This window comes from Cotesia typhae, unplaced genomic scaffold, assembly GCF_013202065.1.
Source record: "Cotesia typhae breed Kobodo isofemale line unplaced genomic scaffold, CoteBio_Ctyphae scaffold_13, whole genome shotgun sequence".
NCBI classification, from domain to species: Eukaryota; Metazoa; Arthropoda; class Insecta; order Hymenoptera; family Braconidae; genus Cotesia; species Cotesia typhae.
The window spans coordinates 2,916,769-2,939,692 of record NW_027423774.1 but is presented as its reverse complement, the minus strand read 5'-3'; the positions used below and the strand labels follow the sequence as shown (position 1 = coordinate 2,939,692).

Here is a 22,924-nt window from a genome sequence, read left to right as displayed (position 1 = left end):
TTGTGATATAGGGCTTTAAATAATTTATGTCTTTTTATAAAAATAGTTATCAAATAATACTTAATATTAACAATGGAAATTTTTTTTATTGTTATTATTATTTTTCTATTTTTATGAGAATAGATAATTAACAATAATTTTTTTTTTTTCAGATTTTCCAAAAGCGGTGAAGAGACTCCTAAGGAATGACATCCTGATGTACAGAACAGCGAGCAGCGTGCTTCACATCCTGCCGATTGCGGGGCTGTACACCTTCTTGCCAAAGTACCTGGAAACGCAGTTCCGGCTGCCGGCCCACCACGCGAACATGATATCAGGAGTCGGCGGGATCCTCGTGATGGGCCTGGGAATAATAATCAGCGGCGTGTTTATACTGCGCATTAAGCCCAACGCGAGATTCGTAGCCGGGTGGATAGCCTTCACCGCGGTTGTCTATGCCGTAGGAATGGGCACTCTGATATTCATTGGGTGTCCCATGGACGACTTTGCCGGGTTGACGACCAACGCTGAGGGCGTAGCCAGCTTCGAGCCCACATGCAATGCCGATTGTGATTGTGGACGCAATAAATTTAGCCCCATATGTGGATCCGATAAAAAAACTTATTTTTCGGCTTGCCATGCTGCTTGTTCAAATTTTACCGAAATTGATGGCAAAATATCTTCTGTAAGTTTTATTTATAATTAATAGTTAGTTTCGTGAAATTTTCTTTAAAATTTATTTAATGAAATAAAAATTTGATTATTTTTTTTTAATTAATTATTGTAAAAAATTTTTACCAAAAATTTATTAAAAAAAATATCAAATGTTTTTTATTTCAAGTGAAAATTGTAAAAAAAAAAATTTAATGAAGTAAAATTAATAACAATAATATTTTTCTAGTTTTATGGTTGTCAATGCATCGGTCAAAATGAAACATTGAACGCAGCATTTGGATTATCATCAATTGAAATGAGCAAAGCAACAATGGGATATTGCGACCTAGAGTGCAGTAACTTCTGGGTATACATGATCCTGTTTTCTCTGTTTGTTTTTATCCACTCTACCAGTGAAGTGGGGTCGATGCTTCTTATTCTACGATGCGTCGATCCCCAGGATAAAGCGATGGCTCTGGGTCTCATACAATTTGCGATAGGCTTATTTGGTAACCACAATTATAATTAATATTTAATGTTAATAAAAGTTGAATAATAATAATAACACGACTATTATCCTACAGGAAATGTACCTTGTCCCATAGTGTACGGAGCAGTTGTGGATTCCGCATGCCTGGTTTGGGATAACTCCTGCGGTGAGCGTGGCGCCTGTTGGCTCTACGACTCAAACATATTCAGGATGTTCTTTCACGGTACGTTCACCGGGTAAATTAGTCAGAGTAATGTCTAGTGGTTTTACTTTAGCTCACAACACACCACTACACCACCGTCACTCCACGTTGATTTGTTCTTCCCGAGTCATTTATAGTTAGCGAGCACATAATATAACATATAAGATATAACATTGCTTAGGGTACTGGATGCAGTACCGGGTATAGTAAAAATAACATACTTTCCAGTAAATCTTGTTTTTAAACCCATACCTTGAGTACCTCGAAAGTATGTGGCGCAGAGAATAATCTTTTAAGTCAGCACTCAACACAGTGATTAATTAAAATTTTTTAATCTACAGGCACTACGGGTGGAATACTCACACTGGCATTTATTGTTGATCTCGTTGTGTGGTACAAAGCCGGAAAAATAAACTTTGTCGACGAGCAAACGGCTCAAGAAGGCTCCGTCGAAGAAATGACGACTCTTAAACCTCAGGATAAACGAACCGTTGACAACGATTACCTGTAACAGGTTTTATATATTTCTCTGCTTTTTATCCAAACAAACAAAACTGAGAATTAAGTTTAAGAACTTTTAACGCAAGAAAGATAACTAAAGCTAAAAAGCAACAAGAATAGAAGAGTAAAGAGTAAAGAGTAAATATTTTTTTTATAGGCAAGATCCCTTGCACTTTGCCTATATAATATACATCTATATATATTTTTTTCAAGATCTTTAATTAATATAGATAATAATAAATTTATAAGTAAAGATAGTGCGTTAAAACTTAACCAGTGACTAAAGATATTCATTATTTTCGTAGCTATACATCGATTGTAATCTTCAATATCGTCAGTGACGAGTCTTGATGTTTATCATTAATTATAGCTTAAAGATTGCCATAATTAAAGGCGTAGATGCAGGAAATTGCATAATAATGATATATATAAATATCTATGTCTCTATTTTTAAATAGAGAAAATATAAATATTTGATTAAACCAGAAGACGAATAAACAAAACAGGCAATATTATATATATTTTTTTTTATGCCTAAATATGTAACGGTGCTACCAACGAAACAAAAATAATGGGTAGCTGTGATTGGATGGTCTTTTAGGCTATATTTTGGTACCGCCGTCCAATATGTGAATGCTCGATGAAGAATAACTAATGACTAGTGACTAAATGATTGATTATTGAAATAAGCAGTAACTATTTTTGGAGTATTTGATTGGTAACTAGTCTGGCAATGGTAACTGAAAATTAAGAAAGTTTTTTTAAATAATTACTGATAATTATTATTGATAACTAACGATAAGTGAACTTGGCCCAGTGAAGATAAATTTGAGGCTAGCTTTGGGATGTTTCAGAAGAATAATATTAATAGCGACGAAAATTTAAAAGGTATTTTAATATATACTTTACAAGTAACTTAAGTCAATGTCTTTTAAATGTTTTGCGTATATTTAGGCGTAGTTTCTCAAAATATTTAACTTTTTAAAGGCATTAAAAAAATTATACTGAAATAAGAAGACGTTTTAAAATTTTTTGAATTTTTATTATAAATTTTTTTTAAAAAAAAAAAAAAAAAAAAAATTCCACTTTTATTTATTTAAAATTTTTTAATAACAATTTAATTGATAAAAAATTTATAAATATCTGTTAATTTCAATGTTATATTAAGGGGCACAACCAGTGTGACAGCCTAAAAAATGAACGATTTTTGGGAATTAAAAAAAAAAAATCTACTGTATCAATTGTTTTGAAATTTTAAGGGTATATTTATAGATATTTTGAGAATACACACTAAAATTTTTGAAAATTGATTTTTTTTTAATTTCCCACTAATTGTGCCCCTAAAAATGATACTGAAATCAGACATTTGATAATTTTAAAAATTTTTATTATGATTAAAAATATTGTAAAAAAATTTGCAATTGTATTTCTTTTAAATTTTTAGATGTGGAATTTTTTATTATAATTTTTTCATGATAATTTATTCATAAAAATTCAAATTTGACAGTCTCTTAATTTCAGTGTCAAAAAATTCTTATAAATCTAATAAAGTAGATTAAAATATAATCGTTGGGATAAATTATAGCAATTATGCTCATAAAAAATTTGTATTTTTGTAAGTGTTCTAAAATTATCCAGTTCAAGCTCGTTGAAGCCTTATGTAGCCTTAGAGTAGAAAAATTCTCTAGTTCGAAAAATTCCATTATTAATATCAGCCATTATTGATAATAATAATATTAATAGAAAAAAAAATAAGACATTAAATTCCGAGTACTACAAAAATAAAAAATATAAATAATACTATAAACCCTTGTTACGTTTTACTTTGAAGAGATTAAGCTCACACCGAGTCTGAAAGTGTTTATGGATCTGAAAATATCAAGATATAATAGAACTAAACTATTTTCTATGCTCATTACAAATATAAATAATAACGATAATAAGTAATAATAATTATATTAATTATTATAAATAAAAATAATTGTATATTAATTTAATAATAAGCCGTACAAATGCCCGAGTATTTTCTCACAGATTAACGGGATTAAAAAAGCAATTGAAATGAATAAACTCGTACAATATATTAATTACAAAATGGATAAAATAAAATATAAACATAAACACGTCTCAAGCCGGTCTAAAAGTGGCTTTCTCTTATTTTAATTGTTATTAATGTTGTTGTTGATTATTAAAAGCCGAATAATGGATGATTATTTTTAAAAATAATAATATTTAAATCCACTTATGATTATTGTAGGTGGCTGGTAAAAAAAAAAAAGCTCATCAAGCATACAGTATGACAAATTTTAAATTATCATTATTGAAAAAATACAAATACAAATAATAATAATAATAATAAATACAAATATCTCTTTCCGCACTTGTAAATAAAAAAGTACAATACCAAATTAAACCCCGATATCATGTAAGATGACCAGCGGAACTGTCAATTTTTTTTTTTTTTTTAATTATTACTGTGAAGACTAATTTTATAAAACACTGCCAGTTTTTATATCCTTTTTTACTATTTAAAATACTGCCGGTTGCATTTTTAATGATCAGTTTTGTACGAAAAATTTTTATTTTGAAGATTATTAAAAAATGGACAATTTATTTTTTAATTATACTAAATATTGGAACGCGCTTTGCGCGCTTCTTTTAAAATGTTTTTTATCGACAATTTAATCGATTAATATTTTTACAAATTTTCAATAATTTTTTTTTATCATTTCAATGAAAACGTTACATCACTTTTTTAATAAAAAATTTAATATTAAAATTCTGTTAATTTAAAAAAATTTCAAAATTCTTTTCTTAAATTTTTTCCCGCCAAAATAAAAAAAATTCAAATTATTCAATTTTTTATATTCTTCCTTGTAGAAATTTTAACTGAGTTTTTTTACCAATAAAAAAAAGTTCCGCCATAAAATTTTACAGATATTTCATTGTAACTTAGACACAGAAAATATAAATCTATTGAATTTTACTTACAAAGAGATCGATTATATTAAAAATATATATAAATAATATCACATTTATACTATTTTATATACTTTACCAAGTAAGGTTAAAAACAAACAAAAAGCAGGTTAAACATAACCTTCAATGCCGCTTTCACGTAATTAATTTTAAAGAACTAATTATCTAGTTAATTATAATTACTAGTCTCTAAACAATATATTTAAATAAAATATATGTATATTAATAAATATATCTTCTAAAATGAATAAGATTAAATAAAATGGTTTTGAACATAATGAGAGAAAACAATGAAGGTGATAAGTGATAAGCAAAGTACATATATATTATAAATATAAAATGAATTGATTATATATATATATATATATATATATATATATATATATATATATATATATATATATATATATATATATATATATATATATATATATATATATATATACTTCACCAGATATTCTGTAAATCTTTATATTAATTTAGTTATAAAAATTTATTTCTATTAATTTTATAAAAAATTTTTATTGATTCTTGTATATATTAATTTTATAAAATTATTTTAATTAACATTACTATTATTATTATTAAAATAATTATAATTATAAATAGAAAAAGTACTAGACGACGAACATCACAATTCGGATATTATTAATTTTTATATGTATGATTATTATAAATGAATTATAACTATTATAATTATGATACTTCGTTGTCAAAAAAAAAGCTGTAATATTTAAAAATATTTTTATGATATAAATGCCCGATTTGTTATAGATAACAATGCAATGCGTGATAATAAGATGGTAAATTTTGTTGATTTAATATGAATTATGATTATGGTTATTGATTCTATATGAATTAGTTTATTAGTTGACCGATAAATGGATTTTGAATTTTAAAAAACAACCCACAGTTATATTTCTGTTAATGTGATTTAATGCATCACTGATGTACCTTTTGAAGAAACAATAAACACACTCAGATATTTTTTGTTAGCCTGTGGATTGTTAGGTATAATAGTTAAAATTCAGATTCGAATTGGCAATACAAAATACAGTAATAAATAAGTAAGCTTGATTGAAGAATCCAAAGGCTAAGACTGATAACAGAATTATACGCAATCGCAAGTAACCAATTACGTATTTTGTAATTATACATACATTTATTATTATTATGATTTATTATAATTGTTTATTATAATTAAATTTGTTTATTAATAAAAAGGCGTGTGCCATAATTAGAAATATACTTTGTTTGTTTGTATTATAATGTAACCTTCCTAATTTTAAGTAAGTTTGTTTGTAATAATTAAGGAACTGTGCGCAGTTTGAATTTATAACAAATCAATTATTTTTTTATTTAGTTTTTGTAGTTTACATATATTGAAGTATATTCACAAAAAATTTAATCTCCATCGGACAAGGATTTTCAAAGTTATAAGGATTTTTGTAAATCCTTTTCGGAGCTTCGCGCACAAAATTGGGGCTGAGGCCAAAAACTTTAAATGTTTTTATCTCAAAACTATTTTTAAAATTGGTGAGCAAGATTTATCAAAAACGGATAATAAAATCAGTCCTTTACTTCCATATAACTCCTTAATGAGAAAATACAAACTTAATATCATTATTTTAAATAGTCATAGTTTTTTATTAATGGAAGAAGTTATAATAATATCTTTTGCCTAAGTATATTCATATATATTTATAAAACGCTTAAATCAATCATCATATTGATCAAATCTATCCTCAGGAAGATCCATTCTATCTAGTGTTGACCTTCGATAGTCAAACCTGCCTTCCCAAGGAGCTCCGTAATTGTAATATCTTCCATTCAAAGATTTATCCGCGGCTTCCTCCGAACTGCTGTCGATTTTTTCGTCTTTAGCGATTCTCTTCCCCGGAATCGCGGATTCTTTCGCGATATTATCTGCAAAAATAAACCAATTAATAATAATAATAAAAATAAAAAAAAAAAAAAAATGAAGATAGAACAAACCTGGAGGCACAGTTGATCCTTCCGAGTGACCAGTGGCCTCTTCAGAAGTTTTAGGATCAGTATCCTTCCTGTTATTCGCAGCAACTGCAGCTCTTGCTGCTACTTTGGCGACAGTTTGCACTGGTTCACTAGAATTTTTTGTCATTACTTTGACAACAGCATCGGCAACTGCGTCCGCTGCCTCGTCTGACAATCTTATCGCCAGCAATCTGGTCGCGGATTTAGCAGCATCCGCGGCGGCCGTTGCTACAGCAGCAGTTTCTATTATTTTATCAGCATTCTGCTTCTAAAAGTACTCCAAAAATTTAAGAAAAAAACTCTGATAGTTTTTGTGAAGAAATAAAAAACAATCAAGTCTTACTTCTTTTACGGCAGCTTGCGCTCTTCTGTATTTCCGCTGGGAATTTAAAACTGTGTTAATATTTATATTGGAATTACTGTTACTACTACGAGGGCTGGGCCTTGCATTCGTCAAGTCAAAAATCTGTAGAAAATTAAAAAAATATTAAATTAAAGTTTTTTTGTTTAAAATTATTTGAAAAATTTTCACTAATAATTTTTTTTTTCTTTTTACATGTGAAATTTTTTTAATAATAATTTAATTGCCATAAAATTTTTAAATGAAAATTAATTTAGCAGATATTTAATAATTTTTAGAATTTTTGTAAATAAATAAATTATGGCAAAAAAAAATGAGAAAAAAAATTGGCATGAAGAAATTTAAAAAAATTAAAAATTCTATTTTTTTTAAATAATTTTTTGGAGCAAATTTGTTTGTTAAAAAAAATTAAAAATAGTTCAAGTGACTGCTAACTTTAATATCATATAAAAATGAACCTACTTGATTAATAACCGCAAAGATGGCAAAGAATTTGTAAACAGATCCTCCAAACATTGTAACACTGTTAAATAATTTAAAAAACTAAGTACTTACCGTTCATCGAAAATACTTCCTTATATACATCCCGAATATCGTAAATAAAATTAGCGATTACTTCAATTATAAATAGAGAAATGGAAATTGGCAATTGTAAGCCTGTCATTCACAAGTCGATAGCGGAAAATTTTAATTCAAAAGGATTTAAAATTATAAATGATAACCTGATTTATGTTATTTTTTTTTTTAGCTTTATTGAAGCTCCTTTACTTTGTAAACATACAAGATGTTCAAATCATGTCATCGTTGAGATACACACTTGTCAGTGGGCGCTTACGCAGGTTCGTATTGAAGTTTGTATTTGCGTTAGTGTTAATATTTGTATTTGTGTTGACATTTGCATTGTTACTGTTCTGGTTCATGCTGTTGGAGTTGTCGAAAGAATTTTCCAGTTCATGAAGTCGCGATAAAAATGATTTTCGCGATACATCGACTACTATTGACGGTTTTGGTTGGCTTCCTTGTGCAGGAGCGTTTTCTTGTTTTGGGCCCGTGTTTTCCGTCATTTGTTTTGACAGTAATTGAATCTGAAAAAAAATTATTTTTTTTTTAAATTGCACTGACGGTTTTTAAATTTTTTTTCCAAATGAAAATTTTTTTTTTATTTTTTTGTAATCATTTTTTCAATAAAAAAAAATTCTAAAAATTTTTAGATGAACTTAATTTTCATCCTTTAAAGTGTTAGATGTGTCAAATAATAAATTATGAAGGTAAGTACTGTAATCAACAGAAAACTGACAATTTTTTTTATATTTATTTCAAATCAATTATAATTAAAAATATTTTTATAAAATTTGCATTAATAATTTTTTTTTTTTAATTTTAGTTGAGAAATTTTATCAAAATTTTTTTTATCAAAATTATTTTATGATAATTTAGTTATTAAACAAATCCCAAAAATTGACAAATGTCTATTAGTTTTATTACCATGTTATAAAAGTTGAAATACATTTCAAAAAAATATTTTTATGAATTTTTTTAAGAAATTAATAATTTAAAAAAAAAAAAAAAAAAAAACATTGATGCAATTTTTACAGAATATTTTTTTTTCAAATTTTCAAAAAATCCACAATTATTTTTTACATACGAATAATTTCAAAACTTTGAACTTACATGACGCTCATGATAAGGAACAGCTTTGCTTACAATGTCAAGCAACTGGGCCAGCAAATGTTCAATACGCTGCAAGCTTTTTGCTGAGACATCAAGAACACTGAAGTCGACGAGTTTGGGCTGCTGAACTGATGGATGTACCAGCAAAAGAAATAACAGAGCGAGATTAAAGAAGACTTTGAAGGTACTCATTGTTTATTTTTTTTTTAATTAATTAATTTTTATAATTATTAATACGAAGCTTTTTCAAGCTCTACTTTCAGTCAAACGTTGAGTGAGTGTCAATAAATATGACAGGTTTTGAACTCACTCGCAACATGCTAGCAGTCTGTTAATATACGGCTTATAATGTAAACAATTGTTTATTTACATCACGGTTTAAATGTGGATTAATTGTCAATTTGGACATTAAATTGTTATTGCTTGTCCGTAAAATTGTTATAGCGGACAAAGCTATTAAATTTGTCTATGCTATGAATTTTATACGATCGAGTAACAATAATTAATCGAAAATATTGTGAGTTTTATGGCGCTTTAGATTAATTTTATTTTGTCCTCTGTTTCACTTGTGGGTGGGAGAAGTGTAAAAACGTTTTTCTATATTATATTTAAATTGTTTTTTTTTTTTTTTTTTTTTTTTTACAATACTTGTCACATGCTTAACAAGTTGTCTTTTTATTACAAAAGTTTGTGTGAAGTTAGATTTTTTTTGACATTTCTTCTAAAAATTATTTTAAAAATCAGTGAGTCGATGATCTTACAATTTTAGGATCAATCAAGTAAATTTGAAAAAATGATCATGGGCATTGTTATATTAGTGATGAATATTATAAATTTTAACATTATACGACTGCTCTATTTTAAAACACGATAAAATTTTTAAACCATATTTTTTGTACTAAATTACAAGTTTATTTTCTTTAAAATTTTTTCATTTAAGTATTTTCTATTAAAAATCAAATTTTTTATCTTTACTGTTGAATTTTTTTTTTTTTTTTTAAGCTTAAAAATGTAAAATTGTGTGTTTTGTTATAAAACAGCCAAAAAGTTAATAAGAAAAATTAGTAAATTAATAAAAAAAAAAAAAAATAAAAATTAAGCTAGAAAACTTACATTTGATTAAATTCAACTGCTAAATTTTAAATTCAAAATTAAATTTAAAAATAATTCATTTTTATCTTAAAAATTTTTTCTTCTTAAAAATCAAGTTATTTTTCTTTAATCAAATTTAAAAAATAATTTTTTAAAACAAACTTAGAAATTAAAAAACAAAAATTACAAACTTAAAATTCAGCAGCAACCATAAAAAAACCAAAAATCAAACCATCGCTTAAATAAAATAATTAAATAAAACTAAACAAATACATATTTCAAACCTTGACTTCCCTGCAGCGCGCTTCTCCGAATCTTAATAATAAGCTTAACATATTCATCCTCACCACTTTCCACAGAGAAATTATCGCCTTCATTTTTCAGCAACAAACTTTTCCGAGTTTGTCCGTAATTAATAACACCCTCAGAAGGCAACGACAGCTGCGACTCGACCTTTTTAACATCATCCAAAGTTTTCATCATGTTAGCAACAATATTTCTGGTCAGTATTTCTTTTTCCATGGAGCTCCTCTCAACGGAGTCGACCTGTAGAGCCTTCCTGGTGACGTGGTCCAGGGCGTCAGCTATTTCGAAAGCCGAGGGTTCATTGGCCCGGCGGCTTGGGAGGACGATAGGCGAAACAATGGTCTCCAACTCCTTGATCATCTCTTTGGAGGTCTGGGACCTCCTCGACGGCGGGTTGTCCAGGCGCTTTTCCAAAATTTTCCACAATTCTTTGGCAACTTCCTTCGGGTCTACGTTCACCACAATGTTGACATTTTTATTCTCGATCACAGTGTCACCCTAAAATTATTTAATTTTTATTTGTACTTTTTTTTATCTTAAGTTTTACCTCTTTCGATTCCATCGGAGGCTCGCGTCGATGCACAGACTTGGGAAGAGTTTTCTGATAAGTCTAAAATTAAATAAATAATTATTAATATTTAATTATAATTTATTTATTTCAAATAATCTGATTTAATCATTGAATTAATAATTGTCTTACCAAGTGGACCTGATAAGCCGTGACGAGGAAAAAAAAATCCCAGAAAATCATGGCAGTGGCGAGACAATATGGAAGAGACAAATTGGTGAGGCACGATCGACGCGATGCGAATCGCTTGTCCTATAAAAATAAAAATGCATTAAATGAAAAAGTTCTTTTATACTATAATCAATTCGTGGTCGTAACAGCTGCTATCGTATTATAAGAAAATTTTAATACCACGGGCAGTAGATCGTTTCATCAAATGATTCACAGTACATTTCGCTGTAATTACAGATCCAAGACATACACCAACAAAATTCTTCTCGATTCTATACTTAAAAAGTAAATCAATTATTTCTGCTCGGATTAGTTTTATTCTTTTATCGTCTTCATTGCTTACATGTGCAATTTTATGTCTTGTTTCGCACTAATTGGTAGCTAGTTCATTTGAAGATCGTAGGTTATTTTTTAAAAAATCCATAAATTTACTTTATTTTTTGTTTAAAAAATTTATAAGTAATATTTTATTAATTTGAAAAAAAAAAAAAAATTGCCTATTAAAATTTAAGTATAACTCTAATAAAAAAATATATCTTCTTGGTTAGATTTTTGAACTTGTAATAAGTTCTATAAAAATCTTATTTAGGGCTAAAAAATTATTATTTCTAACTCTAAAGATTTATATTGAATCTATTGATCAAATAAATAAAGAAAAAAATATTCATATTTCTTCTTTGTTCCAAAAACAATTTTAATTTCTTCACAGTAAGTTAAAGGTTTCAATTTTTACAGAAATAAATTAGAAGAAATTAGAGGTACTAAAAAAAAAAAAAAATAAAGTTAAAAATAATAATTAATTTTATTACTAAATTTATTTTTAAAAAATATCAATTTGTATTGCATATTTAGTTCCATGTCTAACCTAACTTTTTATTATTTTAAAAACTTGAAGTTTTTGAACAACAGGTTATTTTTTTTCTCAAATTATTCAAGAATCGGTTAAATTTTCATAATTTAAGACTTTTTTAATAGTTACATTTATCAAAACTTCACTAAGATCACTTTAATGTTGTTAAATTATAAGAACAATGTAAATATTTTGAAATTAGAATCCTAAGATGATATACAATATTAATTTCAACAGAATTATAAGTAACAATATTTTTTATAGAAAAAAAAAATTAATTTCATATCTTAAATTTGAATATTTTCTAAAAAAACTTTTAGTCAACAAAACAACAAAAAAAAATTTTTTGTATATTAAATTTATTAAGCAAACAACACAACGTGAATCCAAAAGTAACAATAATTATTCCAATTATCCACTTTTTTATACAACTAACATAAAAAAAAAAAAAAAAAAAAAAAAAAAACTGAATTAAACAAAGAAAAAAATCAAATCTCAGGATCTCCAATATTTATCTTCTTGATATCATCTCCAATAACTTTCCTCAATTCAGGACGCCTGTTAATTTCCATCCTCAAAACCTTCGACAAAGCTCGATAAAAATCGTTATCAAACTCTGGATCAGATATTTCCTTAACCGCCTCATTAGATTTAGAATCGCTCGACTTTCCGGTCTTCCTATCACTTCCAAAGCGAAAAATAGGATTTCTTCTCCAGGAGCGATATCTATTTCTTCTTCTTCTTGCATCAGCAATCTTCTGATGAATAGTCATCGCCATTATAGAACCCGGAATGTGGTGACGCGTTTGACGTGGATTTATCAAGTAACAAGGCTGTTGCAAAAGCCGCAGCAATGTCTGTATAGTCTTCTCTTGTTCCATAAATCGTTCTTCAATATCATTGCTGTGGTGAAATCCCACCTAAAAAATAATTACCAAAACTTATCATTCTCAATCACTAATTAAAATTATTTAATAAATAATAATGATCAAAATGATCTAATAAATGTCTAAAATACTTACAGAGCTGTCAATGAAGGTTATCAGAAGAATGGTTATGTATACAATCACCATGTCTACAACAGATTGCTTAAACTTTCGCCTTCATACCCGTCTTATGACCAGAAAATGTTAATTATCCTCACCTATTAAGATATAATTTTCTTTGTTTATATTTATAACTATCACAAAACAGGTATTGATTTTCGGTGAATAAAATCACTTTCGCTACACTCGATTTAAAATAATTAAAACTTAGTACTTGACATTGAGTGCCGTTTTTTAATAAGCGAATTAATATTCATTTTATTGGTCACGATAAGCCTTTATTGCTTTATTGTATTTGTTATCAAGGTTAACAATTATTACAAACGGTAATAATAAATGATTAAAAAAGGTATTAAATAAAACAATTACTAATTTAAGTGACTAAAAATATAGAACAATTAAAAATCACTAGTTTATTTAATTAATAATAATAATAATAATTATAAATAACTAAATTGATCGACTATTTCCCCGAGTTTCAGGTTTGAAATAATCGGCTGCACATCTTTGATGTCGTTATCTTCAGGAAAGTCAAAAATATCATCATTCTCATCGCTGGACGGGGATCTTATCACCCTGACAGGTTCGGCAGCCATTCCCTTATCGACTGAGGCAGGATCTGTAATTTTAGAGCTCGGAAAATTTCGATTTAAATTATTACTCGGGTTATTCAAAGACAGTACCGATGCTTCTCTTTTGGTGATTTCGGGAGCTTTCGTAGCGTTTCCCGGCTCGACTGTCGATGAAACAGGGTCAAGGTTAACATTCACTCTCGCTTCTGCTTTATCGGTGGAGTTAGCGCTGGTGAAGGTCACGTTGGTCACGTTTGAGTTAGTGGAGTTGTCCAAATCACCCATGAATCTCAATAAAGGAGTCGAAACGTTGAATTCCTTGGCAGCTTCGTCTATTCTGGCTCCAGATTCTGTGCTGTGTCCTCCGAGACCCGCAGCAGAGTCAGAAACAATTCTAACCGTGGAATTAATGCCATCGAGAGCCTTGGTCCCGATCTCAATCAGAGTTTGCCCCAAATTGGGCGCCAGGTCCTTGGAATCAACGACGCCCCCTATCGCGCTTTTAGACATTATACTTATCGCGTTGACCGGGTTCAGGTTGTCGAAAAGGCCTCTAGACTCTGATGGGAAGAAAATTCGGCTTTGAATATCCGAATTCTGCGGCTTCAACAAGTCCGACATAGAAATATTTTGGACATCAGCATCAATATGATTGCTAGGTTTATTTTTCAAAGCCATCACTCGGTTAGCGGTCTGATAAAACAGCTTCAGAAATGTCTTCATCAGCTTCTTGTTCATTTCCAGCGAATTTGGGTCGTACTTTTGGGATCCATTGTTGGAAATTTCTTGAGACGTGACACTCTAAAAAAATATATTTATATAATTAATTAATTGATTGATTGATTGGATTAATTGAATTTATTTTAATTATTTTCAGACTCACCCAGACAAAGAAGAGAAGAAAAACAATAAAGTCGATCGGTCGCATCTTGTTGAATAATCCGGCTGGTGAAATAACTTGTTTTAAATATCTCAGCAAGGTTAGTTATAATTAGAATAATAAACGATTAGTTTCGAGTAGCACGTTCCATGTTTCTATTATTCGTTCATGGTATGGTAGTAGTTGGTAAGTACGATGAGAGGTTACTTGGAACCCAATATAGCGAATAACGAATAACGATTTTACAATTGTACTAACAAACGATTGGCTGATGTGTATTCCAATCTGATGAATTTTTAACATTGACTATTGTTTCGTGTGATGACTAACATTCTAATCACCGATTATTTTTTTTTAATACTTCTGGCTTATCGCTTAAATTAACGATCCTCAAATTAAAACATGACACTCTAATATCACTCTTACTGAATTTAATACTCGAGATAATGTTGTTAGTGCTGGTGGAAAAATGAAAAATTTTATTGATATTGATACGCGGAATATTAATTAATTTTTATTTAATATACTAATAATTAATCGACTGATTTTAGGATAGGTTTATGGCTGCAATGTTGTAAGAAATGCCGAACAACTTTCCTCGGTTGGTAAACACTGCCCGAAAGCTTCCAATAACAATGGCTCTTCTTTGACAACGCATTCGTAGTCGTTGAAGGAAACTTTGCCGTCGTGATCGACATCCAATTTTTTTAGGATCAGCTCTGATAAATCTCGCACGCCTTCGTCGGGATCTTCTTCGCCTGGCTGTTTTATTAGACAATTTCTGGTAATAAATTATCAATAATTATTTACATTATTTTGAAGTTAACTTTTGGGAAAAATTTTTTTACACTTGAATTAGCAGACACCTGACAATTTTTTTTTTTTAAGTTTTCTTTAGAATTTTCTAAATAAAGACACTAATTTCAGTTTCATTTTTTCTTATTGAACTTTTAAAATTTTTTTCTTTATGTATTTAAATTAATACTCACTTGAGTAATTGAAACATTTCATCCTTGGTAATAAATCCATCGCTATTCAAATCATAAACTCTAAAACAGAATTCAATTTTATCTCTCAGGGTTCCACGAACAAAAACGTCCAATCCCATGATCCAAGATTCAAGTCTGATAGCACCTTCACTATCACGATCCCAGCAGCAAAACATTCGTTCAATCAATGCGTCTTCTGTGATAATATCAAAGGTATTGTGCAACAGTTCACGGAATATCGTTCTATCGATACCCTATTGATTAAAAAATAAGGTAATCATCATCATCACCATATTTCTATTAATAATAATAATTATAAAAAAAAAAGAAGAAATATAGAAAAATTATCAGCGTTTAAGAGAGAAGCGAAAAAATAAATAATGCTAGATATAATTTAAAATTAAAAATACAAGTATAATTGTTGAATAAATTTTATAAAACATTTGATTAATGAAAAGGATAAAAAAAAATTTTTTTCTCTCAGTGTAATGCTGTGATAATTTTTAGTGATGTATTTTATAGCTAATAATTATTATAATATAATTTAATAACAATTAAATATTATAAACTCAGAAAGATTATAATAAAAAACTAATTCTTCTTAACTTACTTCAACAGTCTGGATGGTCTGAGGAGCTCCCTTGGTGAACAAAGTAACCCCGATTTTTGCCGTAGGAACGGTCGTAATTTTCCTGTAAATCTTGCACAAAGCTTCAAGTTCCGGGCGAGAAAACCTCGTCTTCTTCTTCAAAGCCTCAACAACTTTGGCATGGTAAGCTTTCATGGCAGCTTCCTCAGTGAGCTTTCTGCGCCTTCTTCTCTGGACCTGTTCCACGGGTTTCTTGGAGTTGACTGAGGGCTTGCGTCCGCTCGACAAGAAGATGGAAACACTTTTCATTACCAACGCCCCCGCCCGTGCGCTGATCGGCAATCGGCTAAACAGGGCGCCGACGTCGCTTCCGCCCCCACCTACATGACCTTTCTTCGGGGTTGTGCTCAATCTTTCAGACATTCTTTCCTATTTTTTAATAATATAATCAAATCTTTTGATGAATTACAAATTAACTTTTTTTCCTTATGCAAATATTGACCTTTCAAGCACGATATATTTTCTAAGTTTCGCTTAGATTAGACTTGTGGTGCGTGCTTAGCGGACGTTAAATTATTGTTTAATTTTAACTACTTTGTTTGCTTTAAATCAAAAGCTTTTCTCAGTAATTAACATAGAAGAACTCATTTTAATTATAATTCGTTTTTAAAAATTAACTACGCGATTCCTGTTAATTTTTCAATTTTTTTTTTTTTTTTTTTTTTTTTTTTAGTTTGGAAGAGTATGAAGAAAAAAAAATTTCTGATCTAAGAAGAATAAAATAAATTCTTGGAACAATTTAAAATTGATAATATAGATACACGGTGCAGCATAATTTATATGTATCCTGTTGAATTGAAAAATAATAACTAGCTTGGGAAGAAATATATAGTACCACGGAAATCGGCGATGGCATGCGTGCAGGACTAATGTGCTGTGCTATAACAATAATACATAATATTATCATTGGTATATTTGTAGAGAAAAAACTTACCTATTCCACGCACCGAGTTAATCCCAGTAATCCCGAAGAAACACTAGGTTGTTGATAGCAACCAGATAGCATCGATCAAACATCTTCGTACTTTAGTTACATTACCAATTACTATGTAATACTGATACTAATACTCATAGTTATGGAAGTAATATAAATTTAACTGGGTAAAATTATTGTTTTATTGTAAGTACATACGAGTAACTGTTTCATATCGGTCATCATATTTTTCTGATTATAATTTAGAGCGGTATTTGAACGGCAATTATGTAATAAAAGTAACTATTATGTTTTAGTGTAGTGTGTATTGTATGTAAATAGTAATACAATAAAATTTTTTGTCGTAGTGAAAGAATAAGTGGCGCGTTGCGTGATCTGCAAGGAGTTCGTGCAAGGATCGGCAGGTAAGATTAAGAATTATTTAAGAATTTTAACGGGCTACTGATGGCTGAGTAATGCACTTTGATGTTAATTATAAGAAATAATTGATTGTAAACTTTTGGGTTATTGAAAAGGTTACTTTGGTTCATTGTTGGCTTGAGAAGGTTGAAGAGGGAATATGAAAATGGATATAAGTAGTGGTTTTTGACTTTATTAATAAGTTATTTTTATTTTTGAGATTTTGGAAAACTTTTGATAGCTTTTTTGTCTTTAAAAATTGGAAAAAATTTTGGTTCTCATGTTTTTGGATAAAATTACTATTTTTTTTTTTTAACAAAAATACATAAAAAACAAACAATTAAAAAAAAAATAAAATAAAATATAACTTTTTAAAAAAGTTTTTTGAAAATTTGCAAAAATTGTGATAATGAATTTTTTTTTTAAATTGTTCATTTTTTTATATTTTACAAAAAAAATTTTTTAAATTCTGAGTACGTATAACTCCTTAATATTAATTATAACAATAATAATAATAACAAAAATAATTATAATTATTCTTTTATTAGTTACAAAAAAAGTATATTATTATTATTATAATAATTTTACAAAAGTAAGAAATGTATCATTTCAAAAGATATATTTTCCTAGATATCAGAAAAGTAATCCGCCTCCCGATCTGCAAAGAAGAAAACAAAAATGGATTTAGTTGCATAGCCCATAAATTATGAATGAAGCCATGAATAAAATGAGCTATGAAAATAAAAATAACTACCCAGATGCTGAATTTGCGCTGGCGTATGCACCACTTCCCCACGGAGAGTTAAATGACGCAGCGTTAGCATTAGAAGATGAAGAAGGTTGTCCATTATTTTGATAAGGATAATAATTATTACCGTAACCACCGTAGCCCGGGTAGTAGTTTCTGTCGTAGTTATCATAATTGTCATAGCCGCTGTAGTAATCGCCACCGTAACTGTGGGGACGGTAACCGTGATGACTGTAACGATGAGGATCGGGATCGGGCAATGCTGCCCTTACAACTCTCACATAGCCGCCTTAAATTAATTGAAAAAAAATTTTTAAAATAACAAATATTCATAAAAAGTAAATTATTGTAATTGCAATTATAATTACCGCTTGGAAGTGACGATGGGAAGGCAGAAACGCAGCAAACGCAGACCGCGGCAGCGAAGAACAAAACAGCAAGTTTATTCATTTTTCTAATTAACGATTTAAATTTTATTAAATGAAAAATCTAGTTCAGTTTGCTGTTTAGTGATCTTACGAATCACGATCTCGACTGATGTTCAACCTTACAAAGGTGTCTTATATATACGAGGGGCCATCAGCCATCTCTTGACCGTCTGGCGTTGGGATATCCCGGCGACCTTCCAATGTGTAAACATTTAATATAATATCAAATATAGCGGCTGTTATTTTAAAATCGCAGGTATTTATGTATATTATTAACGAGAAAGTGTTGCGTCTTTTCAAATCAAAAGAAAGAAAAAAACTATTAATTGTTTCCGGCTAGAGTTTGACTTTTAGTAGTCCTCCAAGGACTTTTTCTTGTTCTCGCTTCAAAATTTAACGATCCGGCTCGATAAATGTTAACTAATTCTTAAATTACTATTAGGAAGATAGATTTTGCCAAATATTATATATTCTATATTTGTTTTTTCAATTATGACATTACGGTTTTGATTTATTGCTTTCCTGGATTGAGATTTTATACGGTTAAAACTTCAGGATTCACAAAAATTTTAACTTAATATTTATACTCCCAAAAAAATAAGTGATTTTCGGGAATTTTTTTGACTGAGATAATAAAGGAATTTTGGGATCGAGTTTTTTTTTTGTTTTATAAAGTATACATTGAAGATCATTCTCCTAAATTTTGATTAAAAAATATCATGTTACATTTAAAAAAAAAAATTACTATAATTGATTCCTTGAATTTTTATCGTAAATTCCAAACATTAATAAATTCCATCTATATTTTAAATACTAAAATAAATTGAATCTAATTGTAAGTCAACAATCTTCTGAATAAAAAAATCTAACACATTTTTATTTTCTTAAAACGTCTTCGGGATTCCCTCAGGCTAATTTGCATGTCCGTATGCGTCATAGAAACTTTCGATAGAGACAAAGTATTTCACTGACGTCCTTGTTCCACTCTCTTGACCTTCAACTCTTTTTCAACAGCCAAACTTTAAAATAAGTGTAAAAAGTAATATAATCCGGTATCAACTTTAAATTAAATAAATAAATAAATAAATTTTCAGGATTTTCCCAGTTTCTTTATTGTACCATTATTAAACTTTATACTTAGAAATATATCGTATACATTACTTCTGATAAATATTTCAGAATATTTGAATCTTTGATTTCTTCTTATTCTTGACTCTGGTTGCCTTTCTTCTTTCTACAATTAATTTATTAATTTATTATAAATAAAATAATAAATTTTTAATAATTAAACTAATTTTTAATTCTCACCCATTAGGAGACCCGCCGTAGGCAGTCGCAACAGAACTAGCAACTCCACCCTTGCCCGTGGAATAACTATTAGCAATAGCAGTGATTATCCCCGAGCCAGAAGAACTTCCGTTTTTTCCAGCAGATCTGGGAAAGCTGAACATCGTCGGGAAGAAATTAGTTAAATTAGGAACGCCCTTGTTTGACTTAGAAGGCAAATAGGGCTTGAAGGTATCATCATCTTCTTCTTCTTCATCTTCCTCTTCATCAGTTGCAACGTTAACTGTAGTCTTCTTGGTCTTATTTCCTTGAGGATTTACCGACACTGGCTTCGAAACTTTTTCATCTTCCTGCTCCTCTTCTTGAAATGGAACTTCAGGTAATCCTTCATCTTCATCTTTCTGCAAGATTAATTAAATTAATAATTATAAATAAAATAATATTAGTGAATAAAAAAAAATGATAAATTAATGCAAACCAATTGAGTTTCAGGCTCGTTTCCCAGCTCTTGGTCACTCTGGCTCGCAGGATAACTGACGTCCTCTTGATTACCGTAGACCGGTGTACCTTGTTGTTCTGGTTCTGGCGCAGCCTCCGCCTCAGCCTCTGCACTCAGAAAATGAGATTGAGCAACAGGTTCTGGAGCACGTGGTAGATAATTTCGGCTGTGGGTTCCTGCAAGATATCCTCCGCCGCTGACCGCATTACCCTGTGCAAATACGCCAGTCGCCTGACTACCAGTTGAGTATCGTACCGGCTGGTAGAAACCGGTCAGCATCATCGCTCGTGGTGAGTTGTACGATGCAATAGGGTTCCTTCTGTCCCTCATTAGTAATAAACGACCATGTTGATGGTTTTTTATTAATCTTACTCCTAAATTTTTATTTCAAATTTATTTTTAGACATTTATGATAAAAAATTTATTATTTAGAATTTTTAACTTAAAAAAATTAACTTAATTTAAGTAATTTTGATCAAAAAATTTTTTCTCAATTAAAAAATTTTCTTTGTTAATCAATTAAATTTTTTTTTTTTTTTTTTTTTTTTTTTTTTTTTCAGTATAAAAAAATATGATATAAATAATTTTGTAACAAAATAATCATAAAATTATTTTTAATTAATTATTTAAATGTGATATTTTGTTACAAAAAAATTTTAACTAAGAAGAAATGAAAAAAAAAAAATATCTTACCAGGTCGAACTAATTCGCGGGCTTCAATAGATACAATAGAAGCAATAAGTAAACCAGTTATCCACCAAGTCATTTTGGTCTTAATATTATCTACTTAAAAAATGTTAAAATCACTGAAAAAGCACAAGATATCAGAGAGTTGTCTTCAATGAAGAGTAACTAGGTATTGTTATAAAATTTGCAATTGCTTTTATACCTCCTGGGAGATAGAACAGAGCGGGATCGCGGTATCTTTTGCATTATTTTCTCCCTCCAATTCTTTTCATCATAATCTTTTTACTGTTTATCTCTCGGCTTCTCAATATGTAATTCTCTATATGCTTCTCTGTCATCTCTATCTTATTTTCATTAGCTGGTAGACAGTTGGACGCAAGCACTACGCTAGTACCCATAGTCTCGGTAACAAACACAAACGCACGTGCATTGGTCACCAAATACGTGATCGGGGTCCAGATCAAACCCGCTGAATATCGTTAATTTATTATTATATCGCGGATTATTCGCTCCCAGACTCAATGTCGGTGAACTTTCCCGACTATCAATTATTTGCTGCTGGCTGGACGAGGGACTTGTTTTCTTCCCTGATTTATTGTTTACCTAAATGAGGATTTTTATGTATAATAACAATAACGATTGTCAAGGCAATATATCACCGCAAACTGCTACTTTATAAATTTACCATTTAAATTAACTTCTAACTGATGACTTACGCTCAAAAGTACTGCCGGGCATGTAATAAACGGTATGACGGCTGTATATTTGAATTTATAAGTTATTAATATTTTTAAATTCTTTGCCGTCCCCTGGAATTCCGGAATCTTATTTGCTAGACCCTTTGATGCGTCAATGCCTTCATCTATTGAATTACAATTGTTACTACTGACGCACTTGGCTATTTTGCCAAGACTATAATAAATCTTTCGCAACGCAGGTGTCCATCACTTTCCTTTTAAAGTCGATTAAAAAAAATTTTTTAAATTAGTTTTCGCGAATTTTTCCAAAATTTTATTTTATATCCCTTTAAAAATAAATTGAAATTAATTTAACTTACTTCAAAAATAATTATTGGCGCCAATTTTAAAATAAATGTTTAAAATTACGGCGAAAATATTGTTCCTATGAAAAAATTATCAAATGAAAGTTTTTAAGAATTTAATTTTATAAAAAAATATTTCTTATGCTTAACTTTACAATTTTTTTCCTTGCCTAAAAATATAACTTCATATCAGTTAAAAACTTTATTCGTTTTCTTCAACTAAAAGTACGTCGAAAAAAAAAAAATCCAGTCTATTTAAATTCGCGAAAGTCAATTATTTATTTTCTTAGCATCTCCTTTCGCTTGTCTCGTCCCTATAAATCCTTCTACTAAAATAAACTAAATGTTAAAAAATCTCAATTTTAAAACCTACAAAAAATAGAGTAAAAAACTTGAATAAAAATTAATAAGAAACTCAAAAAATAATTATAAAACTAAAAAACAATTTAAATAAACCAATCATCGATGAACTGAAAATCATTAAAATTCATGCCGCATAAACCCATTGAACTTGTCCGTACGATAGTCTATATACATGTTCCATCGATAAATATTTATGCCAGCATCCTTTTTTGGCAATTATGTTACGTCAAAAGGCGTATGATAAACCGATAAAATAACAATTTTATTAAAGGGAGCGTCGGTTTATCATTCCATATTATGTCTGGATTATCCTGGCGGATTTTTCGGAATATAGATGCCCGAAAATGAGCCTCTTAAATGTTAACGGAAAATACGATGCAATTACTTATATCCTAAATGATGATGATGATGATGATGATGAAGAAGATGATGCAATTCCCATAATAATGTAATTCCAAGCTCGTCCGTTGGGCCATTCGTCTTTGAGCTTGAATATGAATCTCCTTTGTCTGTTCTGATGATTGTACGGTTTACGCGGCTCGGCATATTTCCGTCGCGTGCACA

General features: G+C 29.2%; 7 protein-coding genes across 9 annotated transcripts in view; 1 reads left to right on the top strand and 6 right to left on the bottom strand.

The window, feature by feature from the left end:
• Positions 1-5,125, top strand: part of Oatp74d (Organic anion transporting polypeptide 74D) — a 38,921-nt gene extending 33,796 nt beyond the window's left edge. The window contains exons 8-11 of the mRNA XM_074254679.1: positions 153-664; positions 881-1,142; positions 1,218-1,346; positions 1,667-5,125. Of these exons, the coding sequence (XP_074110780.1) occupies positions 153-664; positions 881-1,142; positions 1,218-1,346; positions 1,667-1,836 (1,073 nt within the window). The 3' untranslated portion in view covers positions 1,837-5,125. The remainder of the gene's footprint in view (positions 1-152; positions 665-880; positions 1,143-1,217; positions 1,347-1,666) is intronic.
• Positions 5,126-7,956: 2,831 nt separating this feature from the next.
• LOC141535056 (uncharacterized) lies at positions 7,957-9,553 on the bottom strand. Its single transcript, XM_074254824.1, has 2 exons — positions 8,851-9,553; positions 7,957-8,264 (listed from the first exon to the last, which is right to left on the bottom strand). Exons 1-2 carry the CDS (start codon positions 9,040-9,042, stop codon positions 7,968-7,970), a joined length of 489 nt encoding a protein of 162 aa, XP_074110925.1. The 5' UTR covers positions 9,043-9,553; the 3' UTR covers positions 7,957-7,967.
• A 421-nt stretch (positions 9,554-9,974) lies between these two features.
• LOC141535213 (uncharacterized) lies at positions 9,975-11,005 on the bottom strand. The gene is made up of 3 exons (XM_074255051.1): positions 10,949-11,005; positions 10,796-10,858; positions 9,975-10,746 (listed from the first exon to the last, which is right to left on the bottom strand). The coding sequence occupies exons 1-3, from the start codon at positions 10,997-10,999 to the stop codon at positions 10,204-10,206; spliced, it is 657 nt and encodes a 218-aa protein (XP_074111152.1). The 5' UTR covers positions 11,000-11,005; the 3' UTR covers positions 9,975-10,203.
• Positions 11,006-12,341: 1,336 nt separating this feature from the next.
• Positions 12,342-14,796, bottom strand: LOC141534380 (uncharacterized). Of its 2 annotated transcripts, none has more exons than XM_074253705.1 (3): positions 14,339-14,796; positions 12,860-14,256; positions 12,342-12,757 (listed from the first exon to the last, which is right to left on the bottom strand). In XM_074253705.1, exons 1-2 carry the CDS (start codon positions 14,381-14,383, stop codon positions 13,324-13,326), a joined length of 978 nt encoding a protein of 325 aa, XP_074109806.1. In that variant the 5' UTR covers positions 14,384-14,796; the 3' UTR covers positions 12,342-12,757; positions 12,860-13,323. The 2 variants fall into 2 exon arrangements, with proteins under 2 accessions (XP_074109806.1, XP_074109807.1); XM_074253706.1 differs by lacking the exon at positions 12,342-12,757 and having other exon boundaries at positions 13,323-13,502; positions 13,567-14,256; positions 14,339-14,792.
• Positions 14,797-14,879: 83 nt separating this feature from the next.
• Positions 14,880-16,336, bottom strand: LOC141535278 (calaxin-like). Its single transcript, XM_074255139.1, has 3 exons — positions 15,935-16,336; positions 15,325-15,578; positions 14,880-15,116 (listed from the first exon to the last, which is right to left on the bottom strand). Exons 1-3 carry the CDS (start codon positions 16,334-16,336, stop codon positions 14,894-14,896), a joined length of 879 nt encoding a protein of 292 aa, XP_074111240.1. The 3' UTR covers positions 14,880-14,893.
• A 1,509-nt stretch (positions 16,337-17,845) lies between these two features.
• Positions 17,846-18,563, bottom strand: LOC141534382 (uncharacterized). Of its 2 annotated transcripts, none has more exons than XM_074253709.1 (3): positions 18,423-18,563; positions 18,061-18,343; positions 17,846-17,964 (listed from the first exon to the last, which is right to left on the bottom strand). In XM_074253709.1, the coding sequence occupies exons 1-3, from the start codon at positions 18,502-18,504 to the stop codon at positions 17,940-17,942; spliced, it is 390 nt and encodes a 129-aa protein (XP_074109810.1). In that variant the 5' UTR covers positions 18,505-18,563; the 3' UTR covers positions 17,846-17,939. The 2 variants fall into 2 exon arrangements, with proteins under 2 accessions (XP_074109810.1, XP_074109811.1); XM_074253710.1 differs by having other exon boundaries at positions 17,860-17,964; positions 18,182-18,343.
• A 1,002-nt stretch (positions 18,564-19,565) lies between these two features.
• On the bottom strand, positions 19,566-21,162 carry LOC141534381 (uncharacterized). The gene is made up of 4 exons (XM_074253708.1): positions 20,962-21,162; positions 20,248-20,642; positions 19,791-20,170; positions 19,566-19,716 (listed from the first exon to the last, which is right to left on the bottom strand). Exons 1-4 carry the CDS (start codon positions 21,032-21,034, stop codon positions 19,686-19,688), a joined length of 879 nt encoding a protein of 292 aa, XP_074109809.1. The 5' UTR covers positions 21,035-21,162; the 3' UTR covers positions 19,566-19,685.
• Positions 21,163-22,924: the final 1,762 nt, after the last annotated feature.